The sequence below is a fragment of the Oryza glaberrima genome, chromosome 8 (assembly GCF_000147395.1).
Source record: "Oryza glaberrima chromosome 8, OglaRS2, whole genome shotgun sequence".
NCBI lineage: Eukaryota > Viridiplantae > Streptophyta > Magnoliopsida > Poales > Poaceae > Oryza > Oryza glaberrima.
In genome coordinates this window covers 15994157-16011021 of record NC_068333.1, presented here as the reverse complement: position 1 = coordinate 16011021, position 16865 = coordinate 15994157, and the positions used below count along the sequence as shown (strand labels likewise).

Below are 16865 nucleotides of genomic sequence, written 5' to 3'. Positions count from 1 at the left end.
ATGGGCCAAAGGCCATGCCAGATGGGCCCAGCCCAGGTTCGGTCGAACCCCCCTGATCACCGTTGATACTAGGGTTTGGCGTGGACGCTCCAGATCATTCCCTGATGGCGGTTGCGGGGCACTTTGGACATTTCCCCTTCGCTAACCATCATACCTACCTCTATATAAAGACATCACTCCCTCACTTCACACACACACACTTCCAAGCTTGAGCTGAATTATAAGAGACTCTATTATACTATATTGTGCATTAGAATAGGAAAAGAGTAGAGTAGAAGAAGTTGGAAGAATTCCGGAGCTGTCGGTAATCTTCTTTCATTTCTTTTATTCTGTTCATTACTCTGAATTCAATATAATATTCTTCCCGAGTAATTTAGATTTATCTTGTGAGAATTATACCTTGGTTAGTTCCTTGATAGCATACGAGATCATTGTTCACTATAGTCCATTAATTTATAGTGATTGCTTTAGTGTTTGATCGGCGCTAGAGTAGTTGCGTAGACGCGGTGTTTGGGTAATTAATCTCCAGTGGTTGCTACGTATCCCACAGTTCGTTAGAGGTAGGTGTAGATGTGGTGACAGCCCTCAAGAGCACTCAAGTACTCCCTATCCGGGTATGTAGTAGAGCGACATCTAGGAACAGTGGGTTACAGTGCCTGAAGTATTGCGTTAGGATTAAAGTTAAGCTTTCCCTAGACACTGTTTCTCACTAGTAAATCCTCTCTATCCTGGCCTATCATCTTCTTGGTGTCCTTGGATGAACCGGAGGAAGAACTAATCACACACGTTCCCTTGGATTCGATACCCTTTGGAATACTCCATAGGGGAAGTGCTACATCGGTATATCCGTGCGCTTGCAGATTTCATCTGTGATCGTAAGAAATACCAACAGACGGCGACGGCGAACGGTGACGGGACACGCGTCGGTGGCTTGCGGCTAGGGCTAGAGCAAAACAAAATTTAATAGGGAAAAGATGGGGTGCTAAGACTTATATAGGAGAGGAAAATAAGAGGGTAATTAAGAGAAGGTGGGGCTGGTTGGGAGTCGGATTGTAAGGAGGGAGGGGGCGCCGAATCGGGCTTGGGCAGGGGAGGTGGCGTGCACGGCAGCAGGGAGGAAGGGAGTGCCGAATAGGATAGGGAGACAGAGGAGGAAAATAGGAATAGGAGGTTAGGATTAGGACTTTGCTAAAAAGGAAGACAAATGCGGTGCCGTTTAGGAAAAGAACGGAAACGGTCCCGCGAACGAAAACAGACACGGTTCGTCATGCAAAACGAAACTGTGGACAGAGAGGGGAGTGAATTCGGCACAATTCACGACCAAAGACAAAAGGAATAATTAATATTAATGTGATCTTGACATTTTTAAACTTAGCAACATTGCCTCCGGTGCTCTGAGAATTCCGCTTTAAGTCCTGCTAATGATTTTGAAGCAAAGAGAATTCGAAAAAAAATTCCCTGAAAAAATTCCGATTATTAAATATATTGGTAATTATGTTTTTCTTATAATTAACCAAAGTAATTTCTATAGACCATTTATTAGTGGATTGGAACCTAAGAGAAAGGAAAACTCCGGGTGGGACAATGCATGCTAGCGTGAATGCGCGGACTACATTCTATGTAATTAGAGCAGGTACAATAGCAAACTATTAGCCAGCTACAGACATATTTTAATGAGATAAAAGATGAGAGAGAAGAGCAGCGGATTATAGATATGTAGCCAGCTGTAGTACGGACTCTAAGACACAATGTGTGTATGACAGGTAGAACCATATACTAATAGTATAGTAAGCAACTATTGTATGAATTGGTTATTAGATTGGTTATAGATGAATTGAAGTTAGTTGTTGACTATACTATTAACCTTGCTCTTAGTATTATCTAATGATAAGGTTAGTTTTATATTTGATGCTGGCCCCAAAATTATTGGGGTGGTCTACGAAAACCGAGCAGTCACTGGGTGTGAACAGAGGAAGTAGGGTTTGGTGAAGAGTGCAGGCGAGCAGCGTGCGGCTGTCGAGACGCGAGTCTTAATTTGACTTTAAACGGATCTCGAGGTTTGATTTATTGCAAGAAAAAAGGGAGCTCACGTGCACCTTCTATTTTTTATTTTTCTCGACAACAGAACTGCTTTGGGTTAGTAGCTAGTTTTAGGGTGTGTTTGGTTGAGCTGTGGTTTTTGAAAAAGTAGCTGTGGGCTGTGGCTTTTTGAAAAGCAGTTGTGGAATATGGGATGTGGCTTTTGGAAAAGCTCGTTTGGTTCAACAGCTGTATCTTTTAAAATAAATAGTCCCACTTACAAGCGGGCCCCATATGTCATACACCCACAGTAAAAGAGGGGAAAAAAGAGGAAAAAAACAGACGTGCACGTGTCGGCCTCAGCACAGCGTCGGCGGCGCGGCGTTGGCCTCAGCGGCGGCGGTGGCGGCCTCGGTGGCGGCAGAAGACACGCGCGGTGGCGGCCGAGGAGGAGGCCTCCGCGGCGGCGGAGGAGGAGGCAGACGCACGGGAGACAGACGCGCGTGGCGGCGGAGTTGACCTCGGCGGCCCGGCGGCGGCGGGGAGGCAGACGCGGGCGGCGGCGTCGGCCTCGGTGGCGGCGGAAGACGCGCGCGGCGGCGGAGGAGGAGGCAGACGCGCGTGGCGGCGAAGTTGACCTCGGCGGCCCGGCGGCGGCGGGAAGGCAAACGCGGGCGGCGGCGGAGTCGAACGCGCGGGAGTCGACCTCGACGGTGTCGGAGTCGGCCTCGGCGGCGAGCCGGTGTCAGAGTCAGCCTCGGCGGCGAGCCAGCGATGGAGTCGGCCTCGACGGCGACGGCGGAGTCCTCGGCGGCGGCGGCGGCGGCGGAGGGGATGTAGACGCGGGCGGTGGCGGAGTCGGCCGCGGTGTCGTCAGAGTCCTCGGAGGCGGCGGCGGAGGCCTCGGGCGGCAGCGGGGAGGCAAAGCGCGCGGCGACGGCAGAGCTCGGCGGCGGCGGTGGAGGGGAGGTAGACGCGAGCGGCGGCGGAGTCGGAGTCCTAGGCGGCAGCGGCCTCGGGCGTCGGCGGAGTCAGCTGCGGCGGCGACGGAGTCATCCGCGGTGGCGGCATCGACCTCGGGCGATGAGAAGGGGGAGGAGGATGAGGAGGAGGGAGAAGGATGGGAGAAAGAAAAAAGCGAACCGTTTTTTTTTTTTTGTGTAATGGCATAGGTGGGTAATTTTTTCCCCCAAAAACAGGTGAAAGCAGGAGGTAGAGGTGCTTTTGATTTGTACTACACTAAAAGCTAGCTTTGGGCAAAAGTAGCTGTGGCTTTTGGGCTTTTTGGTTGGTTTTTGGCTTTTGCAAAAGCAAAAGCAGGTTGAAAAGCCCAACCAAACACACCCTTAGGCGCTTTGGGTTAGTAGCTAGTTTTAGGCCGTGTGCGGTTCCCTTCAAACTTCTAAAACTTCCGTCATATTAAATATTTGGACATATACATAGAGTATTAAATATGGAAAAAAAAATCAATTACACAGTTTACATATAAATTGCGAGACGAATCTTTTGAGCCTAATTACTCCATGATTTAACAATATGGTGCTACAGTAAATATTTACTAATGACAGATTAATTAGGTTTAATAAATTCATCTCGTAGTTTACAGACGAAACTGTAATTTGCTTTATTATTAGTTTACGTTTAATACTTTAAATATATATCCGTATACTTAAAAATTTTTTTTGCCAAACAACTAAACACGGACTTGGGACAACTAGTGACAGTCCTATATGTTAAAAACAACAAAGACAGTACTACATCTACATGTTTGGAGAACTAAAAAATTAAAGTCAGAAAACTAGTACAAAGAAAGTATAGCCATGTTTAGTTCACATGCAAAAACCTTTCGCCCTGTCACATCGATCGAATGTTTGGACATATAGAAAAAATCTGTAATTTGTTTTGTTATTAGAATGTTTAGTTCACATGGAGTATTAAATATAGAAAAAAAAAACTAATTACACAGATTGCGTGTAAATTGTGAGACGAATCTTTTAAGCCTAATTGTGCCATGATTTGATAATGTGGTGCTACATTGAACATTTGGTAATGAAGGATTAATTAGGCTTAATAAATTCGCCTCGCAGTTTATGAGCGAAATCTGTAATTTGTTTTGTTATTAGACTACGTTTAATATTTCAAATAGGTATCCGTATATCCGATGTGATACGCCAAAACTTTTCACCCATGGACCAGACAGGGCCAAAGTTTCAAAAGATAGAGAAAGGGGAATTAAAAAATTCAAATTCAACTTCTACATCTCGCAATGAAAAAACAAATTAAACTACAACTCGTTAACGTATATTCATAATCAAATTTGTTTTTTCAGTTACGAGACGTAGAAATTGAATTTAAACTGCATATTGATGGAGCGATATATATCACATATTAATACGTCTTCTCAAATTTTTTATGACTATTTCAGTGACATGCAAACTCCCCACTCAAAATGCCTACAAATAGTGAAAACAAAGCGGAACCACAAGTCCACTACTCTGAGTACGAGCACGAGCACCCCCACAAGCTTTGTAGCTCTGCTCTGCTCAGTAGGCAAACAGATCTCATCAAGATGGCCGAGGTGCTGGCGAGTGGTGCTACCGGGTTGATCACATCACTCCTGGGCAAGCTCGCCAGCCTGCTCGGTGACGAGTACACCCTGCTCCGCGAGGTGCGCGGCGACGTGGAGTTCCTCCAGGCCGAGCTGAGCGGCATGGACGACTTGCTGGTACGGCTTGTGGAGATGGAGAAGAATGGACACGGCACCAAGAAGTGGAGGGTGAAGCTGCGCGAGCTCGCCTACGAAGTCGAGGACGGCATCGATTCCTTCACACACCGCCTTGGCTCTGCCCGTGACAGGGCAGGGTTCGTGCGGGGTTTCATGAAGCAGCTGAATCTGATGGTGCGCCACCAGGTCGCCAGGCAGATCCAAGAACTCAGGGACCAAATCGAAGTCGAGTGCGCACGGCAGATGAGGTACACCCAGCTTGGTGGTGGTGGCTCATCATCCATTGACGCCGCCGTAGCTGACCAAATCGACTGCCGCGTGAAGGCGCTGTATGTGGATCCGGACCATCAGCTTGTGGGGATGGATGGTCCGGTGGCGAGCATCGTCGAGCTGCTGACCATGGAAGAAGACGAGTCGTCGGCAAGGCAGCTCCGGATCGTGTCCATCTTTGGCCCTGGAGGTCTAGGCAAGACTACTCTTGCCAATCAGGTGCACCGCAAAATCAAAGGCCAATTTGACTATGCTGCTCTGGTGTCTGTGTCTCAAAGGCCAATCAGGGACATTTTGACCAAGATTGCTCCTTCAGTCATCCCAACTGACAGCAGCAGCAGTTTAGATACATGCCAACTCATCGAAATCGTCAAAGATTTTCTTCAAGACAAGAGGTACGCACACATCTTCAATTCGATTTTTTTTTTTTGGATTAGCACAAAATCTGCACCTAGCACATAGAACAGAGACAGGTTAGTTAGCAGAAGCACAAGATGCATAATAGAATTTATCATTGATCTGAGCAAAACTTACACACTGAAAAAGACCTACACCTGGAAAATGTTCAGAAATGTTCCATCTAGTGCTATTCCAGGCACACACAGTTGTCTGACAGATATAATGCTGCATGTGCAAGATAATATGGTTGTTGCTCATTTATATCATGTTCTTTCTTCACAGAATTACAAATTTTCATCCGTACATCGAGCTAGCCATCCGAAAGAATGAAACCAGTTCATCCCTCAAACCCCCTTGAATCACCGGCTCCAATCCTGTAGTGCTCCTTCTGCAATCAGCCTTCATCCTCCCTCTCCTCTCCGGCTAGGGAAAGCAAGAGAGACTCACCAATAAGAAGGTGGTCAACGGAGGGGAGAGTGCCGCTGCCGGGGAGAGTGTTGTGTCTCCGTCGAGCCGCCGACTCCCAGCCGTGCCCGCGCCGCCGCACCACTTTCCCCCTGCGCTCTACTCGTCTCCCCCCGTGCGCGAGGATTTTTTCCACTCCACATGGGCAACTATTTTTTTTCCCGGCCCAGGACGAGGGAGAAAGGCCGTAGTCGGTAGTCGGCCTGGATCCAATCCGTGACGGGCTTAACCGAAGGAAAAATACACCAAAGGTCCCTCAACTTGACATCGAGTTACAAAATCATCCCCCAACCGCAAAACCAGATATCTAACATCCTTCAACTTACAAAACCGTTCGTACAGGTCTTTCAGTGGTTTTAACCCCGATTTTATCCTATGTAGCGGCTAAGTCAACGTGGGACCCGCGTAGACCCACATGTCAGGCTGCCACATCATCTCTCTCCCTTCCTCCTCTCTCTCTCTCACTCTTCTCTTCTCTTCTCTTCTCTGACTCAGTTGGCAGGGAGAGGAGTAGCGGGGCGGCGCGCGGGCGGCGGAGGAGCAGCGCGCCGGCTGCGGGAGGAGTAGTGGCGAGGGGGCTCCCCCGTCGGTCGTCGCCCACGAGGCCCACATCGCCCCCCTACTCGGCTCGACCCTGGCACGTCGTGGGCGCTCGGCGTGCCCGCCGGCAAAGCCTCGAGCCGCGTGTGGCCGCGCACGGGCTGCTTCTTCGATGCCAGCGACGCCAACGGGACTTGCCTGACGGGCGACTGCGGCGGCGCGCTGTCGTGCACGAGCTACGGTGAGCAGACGCGGGAGAAAGCGAGGGCGGCGGCCGGTCGCGAATGGCGTCGAAGACGCTACGTCGCCGCCGCCAGCGAAGCAGCCCCGCGTGGGCGGGCGCCGCGGCGTTGGGCGCGGAGGCGGAGGCGGGGCTGCCAGGTGCCGCGGCGGTGGACTCGACCAACTCGGAGCCCTGTGGATGTGGAGGTGGGGATATCCTTGTGGCGACGACACGACGACACGGCGCAGGTATCCTTGTGGCCGCCGTCGCCCCCGCTTCCCTTCAGTAGCTCCGCGAGGACCTCTCCCTCGACATCAACGAGGGTCGGGGAGCCGGAGCAAAGCAACTGCTTGATGGGCGCGTGCTGGTCTCCCGGCGCCGACAGCCATGGCATCTCCAGCAGCTCGTCGAGGATCCGCGCGCCAGAGAGGTCGACGTCGAGGGAGAGGTCCTCCTCTCCGCCGGGCTGTCGCGGCCGTCGCGCCGCCACCCTCCTCCCAGCCACCATCCTGCTTGCCAACAGAAGAGGAGAAGAGAAGAGAAAGAGAGGAGGAAGTGGGAGAGATGACGTGGCATCCTGACATGTGGGGCCCACGTGGGTTCCACGCTGACTCAGCTGCCACGTAGGATAAAACCGGGGTCAAAACCACCCGAGGACTTATTGTGACCGGTTTAATTTAGTTGAGGGACGCCGGATATCTGGTTTTGTGGTTGGAGGATGATTTTATAACTCGATGATAAGTTGAGGGACCTTCGGTGTACTTTTTTCTTAACCGAATGCACATTTTTCTGTGGGCCAGGCTTTAATATGCGTCTGTCCGACCCACGGGATTGCAGTCCAAGCCCGGACGTTCCCAGGACAATCAAACAAGGCCTTAGAGGGGTGAGGTATAGAACCGTACTGGTTGAGGCTATAATAAAGCCAAGGGTTTGAAATCTGTTCCTGTTCCCGTTCCTATTCCTTCCCATCTGTGCTGCTCAATCCCACGGGGCGACTCGGACGACACTATCTGCTCGTTGCATCTGAGCAGCTCACCAGCAAGCTGAGCAACCGTAAAAACGGTGGCAGGGGGGGTCTTCCCTTCTTCCCGTGGCACCTAGATCTAGCCCTTCTAGAGGCAAGTTCTGGCATAGGTCGGGCTATCGGCTGATGGGGGCAGCAGGTGGTCGAAGCATGTACTCCTCAGTGCTTGGCAGCAGTGACCGTGGGTGAGGGGCTGTGGAGGCTAGGTAGCAACTATACGTAGATCCAGGCTAGTGTGAGGCAGGCAGCTAACATGCACAGTGGAGGCGACCATGATTATCTGGAAGATGTGTCCATGGGTACGGAAGAAATGAAAAAAAATTGGTCTCCTCGCTCCTCTCACCAGTGGCCAACTCATTCCTCATCTCCTCGCTCGCCAGCCGCCGCCTAGTCTTCTCGCTCCTCTCGCTATTGTTTGATGTCTAGTTGGCCTCCACCTCATCTCACCACTCGACAATGACAACGATGATGACAATGGCCTCGTAGGGGTGGCGGGACCCTCAGTACGCCTCACCGGATTTGCCGCCTCCAGATCCCGATGAGGAGGAGCCCGGAAGCTGCGGTGGTCTAGATCCAGTCACCGTCCCACTCGTCGTGTCCTGCCCCCACCAGTCGTCGTCGCACCCTCGCCATTGTTTGTTGCCCCGCCGGTCACCACACCCCAAGTCGGTCGATGCCAACATGTTCCTCCGCTGGCTGTGATGAGAGAAGAGGGGGGGGGGGGGTGATGCGAGCAAGCAAGCAGCTCGTCGATCCGGGAATGCGGTTGAATCCGGACAAATCACCTGGAGCACCGCATCCAACATCTAAGGAGAATATTACTCTCTATGCCGCCATATCCCACCCTGTCCATCAACCAAACACCCTTTAAAATTTAGGCCACCAGAGCCTATGTAGATAAATCCAACTATCCAAACACACCTTAAGATGGACTCTTGTATTAACTAAAATAACTATTTGCATTGTAAGTTAAGAGTTATGCATACGTAGATATATGCATAATAAAAGGCCATTTGGGCAACTTAATTTGATGCCAGCATTGTGTTGCCGCTTAACGAACCATGCCACTTAATACCGTAGCGAGGCAATTTCAAAAGCTGCCCAAACCCCAGCAAACCCTCGTCGGCTTTAATCTCCATCCACCTAGAAACAACATTCCCGTTGCAGGCGACCAAGCATGAGAAGGAGCGCAGGGAGGTACGCCACCACTCCATATATCGCCCAACCACCACAGCCGTAGAACCGCTCCCCCTTACCCGCTCCAATCCGTTGCCACTTCACATGCACTGCACATCCACTGTACTCCCTCTATCCCCAAAAGATTTAAATCCTAGGATAAATCTAGATACATGTGTGTCTAGATTTAGATTCATTACTGAGATTTAATTTTTTTTAAACAGAGTGATTATATTAAAAAAAACATTAGTAACCCCTCTAGAGAAAAAAAACTGTGGGTGCAAAAGTATCACTCACGATTCTAAATATAGTAGGGGGAAAAAGTAATGTCGTCAGTACGAACTTGCTCCCCATCCATAAGGGCATTAGCAGTGCAGCTACCACACTTGCCGTTCCTCAGTGGCCACCTAACCCAACTACCTTGAAGGACACACACTCCACAGTGGAGGAGGCCAAGGATTAGCTAGGCTAGGACCACACTTGCCGTTCCTAGGTTGCGCTCTCTCTCTCTCTCTTCTCTCTACCTGTACCCAACGTCGGCGGCTGTGCTCCACCTCCCTCCCCGGCTCATCTCCTCCTCCCGGTGCGCAGCTCCCTCCCTCTCTCTGCCGCTCTTCTTTCCCCCTCTTCAAGCTTTTCTCACAGGGATCCTTTCATCTCCCAATCTCTCACTCCTCTATTTCTTCTCACCGGGGAATCCCATGCTTCGGGGCTGCGGCCGGCAGGGCGGCCCGAGCTACGATGGCACCGGGCTGCGGGGCGGCCTAAGCTGCAACGGCACCGGGTGGCGGGCGGGTCGAGCAGTGACGGCGCCGGGCGAGTCGAGTGGCAACGGCGTTGGACAGCGGGGCAGCCCAAGCCACAGTGGCGCCGGGCGGCAGGCGGGGTGGCTTGAGCTGCGACGGCGCCGGGCAACTGCGCGGTCGAGTGGCAACGACGCCAACCGGCGAGCTCCCATCCTCGTCGCTTGAGGACTACGTGCTCACTGCCGACGCCTGTGCGAAGCCACTTGCGCGAGGCTGCGCCCTCCTCAACGCTTTCTCTCTGCTTCTCCCTACGCTTTCTCTCTGCTTCTCCCTGCTTTTTTTGTTCGAAGAACTGAGTATCCAAGTTTGGCTCCTAGTACCTCTTTTGGCTCCGCATATTGCCGATGTGGTGCCAAATATTCGGTTCTTGGCTATGAGGCTGAACGCCACCTCAGTGCGTTGTGAAGGCCCTAAGAGCCTAAGTGACGCTGACATGGATGGAACGTCACTCCCCTCCCTATCCTTTCTCTTTGACCATGTTGGCGTCACGTAGGCTTCCAAAGGAGTATATATGTGGCATTTTTTAATTTGAACGTCACATTTTAAAAATTCTAGGATATGAATATGCATTTTTCAAGTATAAGAACTTGATGACAGCCAAACACCTCATTTAAGACGGGTATAGTTGTTTTCGCTCGATGACCAAATATGAGTGAGTGCATGATCCCTGCTTAAAATCTATTCATTGATTTTTAAGACCATTCATTTTTTTTTTCCAAAATTATTGTTTCATCCCACCAGCTATGCTAAAAAAATAATATGGCTGAATTTCTTCCATTAGATATAATACATGGATGTCTTATATTCACTGCAATGGAATAATGGATACACAGTAAAAAAGAGATAATTTAAGAAATGCCATTGACAAGCGTCCAAATCCAAGAAATGTCATTGATAAGTGTGAAGTCTAAGAAATGCCATAGTACAACGATTTTGTCCCAAAAATACCATCATCGTTAAGGTTCCGTCCATTTCACACTGTTAAATATATTGTTCATTCTATAGCACTTAACGACATGGAATAGACGGAACCCTAACGGCGATAGCATTTTTGGGACAAAGTTATTTGTACGATGGTATTTCTTGGAACTCACGCTTATGCCATTTCTAGATTTGAATGCTTGTCAATGGCATTTATTGGATTATCTCTAAAAAAATCTTATAGCCACCTTCTGGCCATACATACTTAATAAAAACCTGATAGTATTGGTCCTATTTGTTTCTGATTAAGATACAAATTTTATCTTGGTTTCATTGGCACGCTTTTTAATCTGTTAAACGATGCATTTCGTGCGAAAACTTTAAATAAAGTTTAATATTAGATAAATCCATTTTCCATTTTCAAGATAAAAATAATTAAAACTTAGTTAATCATATGCTAATGCCTTTCTCGTTTTATGTCCGTACTTAATCTTCATCCACCACCGCTTCGAACAGGGCCTGACTATCACTGTAAAACTGAATACAGGTACCTCATTGTTTTTGATGATATCTGGAGTACAAAAATGTGGGAGAATCTGATGTCAGTTCTACCTAGAAACAACAAGAAAAGCAGAGTAATTACTACAACTCGCATGTCCAATGTTGCGAGCTCACGTTCTCCCCGGTCCAATGGTCATATCTATGGAATGGAATCTTTAAATGATGCTGACTCCAAAGAGTTATTTTCTAAAATCATTTTTGACCACAAGGGTAAATGTCCAAAGGCATTGGACGAAATAGCCGATGAAATTTTGAAAAAGTGTGGTGGCATACCGTTGGCCATAATTACGTTAGCTAGTTTGCTTGCTAAAAAACCAAAAACAAGGAAAGAGTGGAAGAGAGTGAAAAGTTCTATTGGCAATGCATGTGAACTAGAAGGGATGAGACAGACATTATCCCTTAGCTTTTATGACCTGTCTTATGATCTTAGAAACTGTTTCCTATCATTTAGCTCCTTCCCAGAGGATTATGAAATTGATAGAGAGAGATTGGTACTGAGATGGATTGCTGAAGGATTCATTTCGGGGAAAGAACAACAGGAATTAATGGAGGAAGAAGGAAACAACTACTTTAATGAGCTAGTTAATAGGAGTCTGATTCAGCCAATTGATATTCAATATAATGGTTCTGCACGAGCTTGTCGAGTCCATGATCTGATGCTTGAGCTTATAGTGTCCCTGTCAAAAGAAGAGAATTTTATCACTACATTGAATGGACCGGAGTGTCTACCTATGCCGAGCAAAATTCGATGGTTATCTCTCCATTCCAACGAAAATGAAGTAATGCAGGTGGTCACAAATAATCGTCGCCATGTTCGGTCTGTGAGTTTCTTCCCGCCTGTTGCACAGTTGCCTCCTTTTGTTGAATTCCAAGCTATGCGGGTTTTTGATGTAAAAGGCTGTCAGTTTGGGGAGCACAAAAAAATGAAAAACATGGAAAGTTTAATTCAGTTGAAGTATCTGAATTTGGCATATACCAATGTGACAGAACTTCCAAAAGAAATTGGGGAGGTTCATTTCTTAGAGACTCTTGATGTTAGAAATTGTCAAATACAAAGTTTACCACCATCATTATGCCAATTGCAGAAGTTGGTGCGACTTTTTGTCAGCCTTGGAGTCACATTGCCAGATAAGATTGGGAAGATGCAAGCATTGGAGGAGCTATCACATGTTGCCATCTTATGCAACTCTTTGAATTTTGTGAAGGCACTAGGGGAGCTGACCAAACTGAGAGTGTTCCGAGTAGATTGCCGGTATTCATGGCTTAACGGGAAGAAACAAGCCCCAAGGCAATCAGTCAGCACGTATGAAGATGTTTTGTTGTCATCTCTGCAAAATTTGTTCAAAAAGAAGAATCTTCGATCACTAGAGATCGACCTTACAAATGGTTCTTCCTTGGTGTTTTCATTGATGAATCCATACTGTCCTCTTCCCCAACTCGAAGAACTTGTCATTTCCAATTCCATTTCCAGAGTTCCAAGGAGCATGAGATCGCTGAAGGACGTTATCCATTTGGAAATCAAGCTTGATAGGATGGAAGAAGAAGATCTCCATATCATCAGAGACATGTCTGATTCACTGCTTTTTCTAAAAATCCACTTGGAAATAACCCCAGAAGAGAGGCTTATCATTGACTCCGAGGGATTTGAGTGTCTGAAGCAATTTGAGTTTTGCTGTGTTGGAATGGGGCTGAAATTTGTGCAAGGGGCTATGCCAGATCTCGAGAAGCTTGATCTTGATATTGGGGTTCGAAAGACCATGTCCAAGTATGGCGGTTTCGACTTTGGCATCAAGAATCTTGAAGCACTCAAACATGTTGGTGTCAAACTTGATTGTCAATATGCCGAAAATCGGGAGATCCAGTCTGCAGAGGCTACTATCCGGAGTGGAGTCCTTCCAAGACGTATAATGCCACAAATTCAAAGGATTGGTATTGCCTCTTGCTCCCAAGAAACCTTGATCTTGTTTCACTTCTTTCTCTTTCATTGTTCATACATTAATCAGCAGTCGTTTGATCTTTTGAAGGTGTGAACAGATGAACTTTCTTCCAGAAATAGTTGAATGCTACTGCTTTGGTATTTGCAGGTATGTGTTCCATCCGTTCAGAAATAATGCTTATTTTTCAGAATCTATCTATCTATGTATTTATTTATTAGTATTAAAGCTAGCTTTCTTCCAAAAATAGTTGATTGTTTTAGTTGGACTATTCATCAGAATGGGAAATTCTCGGTTGATTCAATGTATACAGCTTCAATAAATGATGGTTATGTAGAAGTTTTTTTAGAAAAAAACGATGGTTACATAGAAGTTTTTTTTTTTGAAAAAAAAGAACGTTGGTTATGTACAGAGTAACAAGATTTTGTGAAAAATGAAGATGCCACTTACGATACAAGTTTTTATGTAGTACATGTACAAAGAAGTGGTTTCACGAAATTGGGATGGTATTGTAAACAGGGTTGCTTTTTTTTTTACCAAAACGAAACAATTCATTCTCTCTTTACTTGAGAGAATCCCTTCTATGCCACTCCAAATTAACCGGTTCCCTTATATGCCACTTTAAATTGGCTTCTCCCTTCTATGCCACCGGTTCAAGTTTGTCCTCCCTTTTATGCCATTGTTGTCACTCCACCGCCAGTTGATCGTTAACTTCATAGTAAAAAGACGCATTTGCCCTTGAGAGTTAGTATACAACCAATAATAGGTATTTTAGTACTAGTATAGCTACTGGATACAACATATGAAAAATAATTTTTTTTCCATCACATGCAATTTTTGCCATCACCATCACAAATAAATTTTCAATATAAGCATGAAACATGCGGTTTTCCAACAATATTTTTAATACAAAGAGCATTTTCACTGGTTCTGACAAAATTTTGTTCACTCAAAAAGGATTTAAAATAAATTAGTTATGATTTTTTGAAGTTTACACATTTTTTTAGTTGAGAGGGCATATTGGTCATTTACGAAAAAAACTAACATTTGACTAATAGTCAACTAACACTATAGTGCTGAGAGTGGCATTAAAGGGTGGAAAAACTTGAACCAGTGGTATATAAGGGATAAACCAATTTTGAGTGGCATATAAAGAAACTAGCCAATTTCTAGTGGCATATAAAAGATTCTCTCTTATTTGAATGTCATTATGTTAAGTTTCTTTGGAGGTACGTACGTTCATATTGATTTTGGTTTAAACCTACTTTTACTCTGCTTTACTTTGCAGGGAACTCATTGGATTCGATTCTAGGCCCTACTGTGAAAGTGTGATGAGAGACAAATAACAGATGCAACACACATCGTTATTTATGGATGATGGTTAAACTCTTTGTTAATCATCATATATGAAAATTTAGCTGCTTTTAATAATGTCATGTCATCTAAAGTATGCTGGCGATCTTTAGTTCTTTTGTGATGTAGACGGATGTTATGTAAACAATGTAACAATTTGGCTCTACCTTCTCATGAAGCAGAGGCCGTGCTTTTTTCACTATTAAAAAAAATTCTCAAAGAAATATTTGTAGCTAACCATTTCGAATGAAGTGCCCATGGTAACTTCGTCAATCTCAAAATATGTCGATCTAGTCTTTTAGTGTTTCAAAAGTGCTCGTAATAGGGTGTCCATATGTGTTTATAGGGATAAGTGTGCACGTATTGTGAGCGTCTGCTTTTGTATTATTTCTAAAAAAAAAAGTATGTGATATACACAGGTCTACAGCCTTTTAGAAAAAGAAATTACTCCCTCCATCTATTTTTGATAGACATATTTCCAAATCTGAAAAATTTATTTTTAATAGGCATATTTCGATGCAACAACCTATCCTCTTAATGACTTTCTCGGATTTAATGCGTGACTCTTAATTCTTGCACACAAGATTGGCTACATGGGCATCGAGAAATGTAAATATTAATGAATCGTTTGTTTACGAGGAATAACTAGTAGCATGTTTAAATGGATGATAAGTAGAATTACTTATCCTTGGTTTGTGTGCCAAGATAAAATATGACTATCAAAAACAGATAGAAAGAGTATATTAGTAGCATGTACAAATACAATACATCAAACTAAGAACCTCTTTCTCTACACTGCATATGAGTCAAGAGGATATTTTGTATTAGGAATAAGTCTATTTTACCTCCTCATTTCTGTTGATGGTTGAATTGCATACCTGAACCTCAGTCAAAATCAGATATAACACATCCCCCATCTTCGAAAAACAGCGCAAATCGACTCCTTTGGTGGTTTAGAGAGTGGTTTTTGCTTACGTGGCACATTGAACTAGTCAACCAACATTGAGTCAGAAAAATATACATAGGCCCACATGTCATTAACACATTTACCCCACCTCTCTTCTTCGCTTTTATCTTCTCTCTCTCGAGGGGCACAAGTGACGGTGTCGCGGAGCTCAATCTGCGTCGTCCCACCACCAAGCTCGAGTTACACAATCCAGGGAAGCAGCGGTCTTGATCATCGTCCTCGAAAGTGGTGGGTGCGCCCAACAACAACCAATGCTGAGCAAATTAGGTAGCGGTGGCTCGGTAGAGGGCTCAGAGCTCGAGCTCGAGCAGTGGTGGCAACAAACATGATAGGGAGACAAACCAACTTGGCAACCACGGATGGTGAGCTCCTCCCTTGCTCGCGCCACAACTGGCTACTCCTCTTCCCGAGTGCAGCAGGCTGGCGAGCCCCTCCCCCACGCATGCCGCAGCCGGTCGACAAGCTCCTACCCCCACTCGCGCCGCAGCCAGCAACTCCTCCCCAAGAGCGCAACCAATCGAAGAGTTCCTCCCATTCACATCCCGACCGGAGAGCTCGCACTGCCAAGAAGGCTGGATGATGCATTGGCTAAAGTTGACAAAGCTATGGCCACCACATGCATCTATTGTTAGACAGAATTATGGCCGAGCGCCATCAAGGTCAGGACGCTACATTGGTAATACGTCCAAACAAATAGAAATTGATGCGCAGTTGTTGGGCACCGACGACGCAAAAGCAACCACAAATCTATATCCGATGAAGGCCGAAATAAACGACTGGGCACAGACAAAGGCAAAAGTCATCCCATTCATCATGCCACCTGTTCCATACACTGACGTAATAACAACGTATCGTAACCAGGTTTGGCGAAGCAAAGCCACCCATTCTACCATACTTAGCATTAAATCTACACCATTCTTAACACCTTTAGCAAGCAGATTATTTTGAAGATGAAGACCACAAGCGCAACCTAATAGCTGGTGTTACATAGGCTCGTCCTATTGATGCATCCGGTAGCCTCGTTGCTCGGTGTCGGGAATTAGTGGACTACAACAATCTACCGTCAAGATCAGGGGCGGATCTACAGTACTCAGGCCGGTGTCAGGCAACACCGACGAGTTTCGGCAAAACCTATAACAAAATTGCTTATCTATATGTTATAACATTATGATCTAAGTATTATTAGCATACTATGACACCGATAGACACGTTATGACACCAACGAATCGATTTTCTGAATCCGCCACTGGTTAAGATATCCTCTCCCTTAAGCATCCCGCAAAGGCAAAAAAGCGAACTCCTACGAATTCATGTTAATGAATATCTGTGTTTGTTGTTTTGTTTTCATCAAACATGAATTTCATAGGATTCATTTGTTTCCATTCCTTTAATTTAAAGGGGTATCTAGGAAAAAAAATCCTATAGAAAGGAAATCCTCTGGAATTCCTACAACTTTTCTTTAAATCAAAGCGGGCCTTAGGA

At 46.2% G+C, this 16865-nt stretch overlaps 1 protein-coding gene across 1 annotated transcript; it reads left to right on the top strand.

Moving 5' to 3' along the window:
- Window positions 1-4442: 4442 nt before the first annotated feature.
- On the top strand, window positions 4443-14890 carry LOC127782296 (disease resistance protein PIK6-NP-like). Its single transcript, XM_052309442.1, has 4 exons — window positions 4443-5409; window positions 11116-13058; window positions 13154-13213; window positions 14352-14890. Exons 1-3 carry the CDS (start codon window positions 4469-4471, stop codon window positions 13165-13167), a joined length of 2898 nt encoding a protein of 965 aa, XP_052165402.1. The 5' UTR covers window positions 4443-4468; the 3' UTR covers window positions 13168-13213; window positions 14352-14890.
- The last annotated feature ends 1975 nt before the right edge of the window (window positions 14891-16865 follow it).

Coding starts and splice junctions, on each gene's coding strand:
- LOC127782296 (XM_052309442.1), top strand. CDS start 4,469: ATGCCTACAAATAGTGAAAACAAAGCGGAACCACAAGTCCACTACTCT. Junction 5,410..11,115: donor GATTTTCTTCAAGACAAGAG/GTACGCACACAT, acceptor AACTGAATACAG/GTACCTCATTGTTTTTGATG.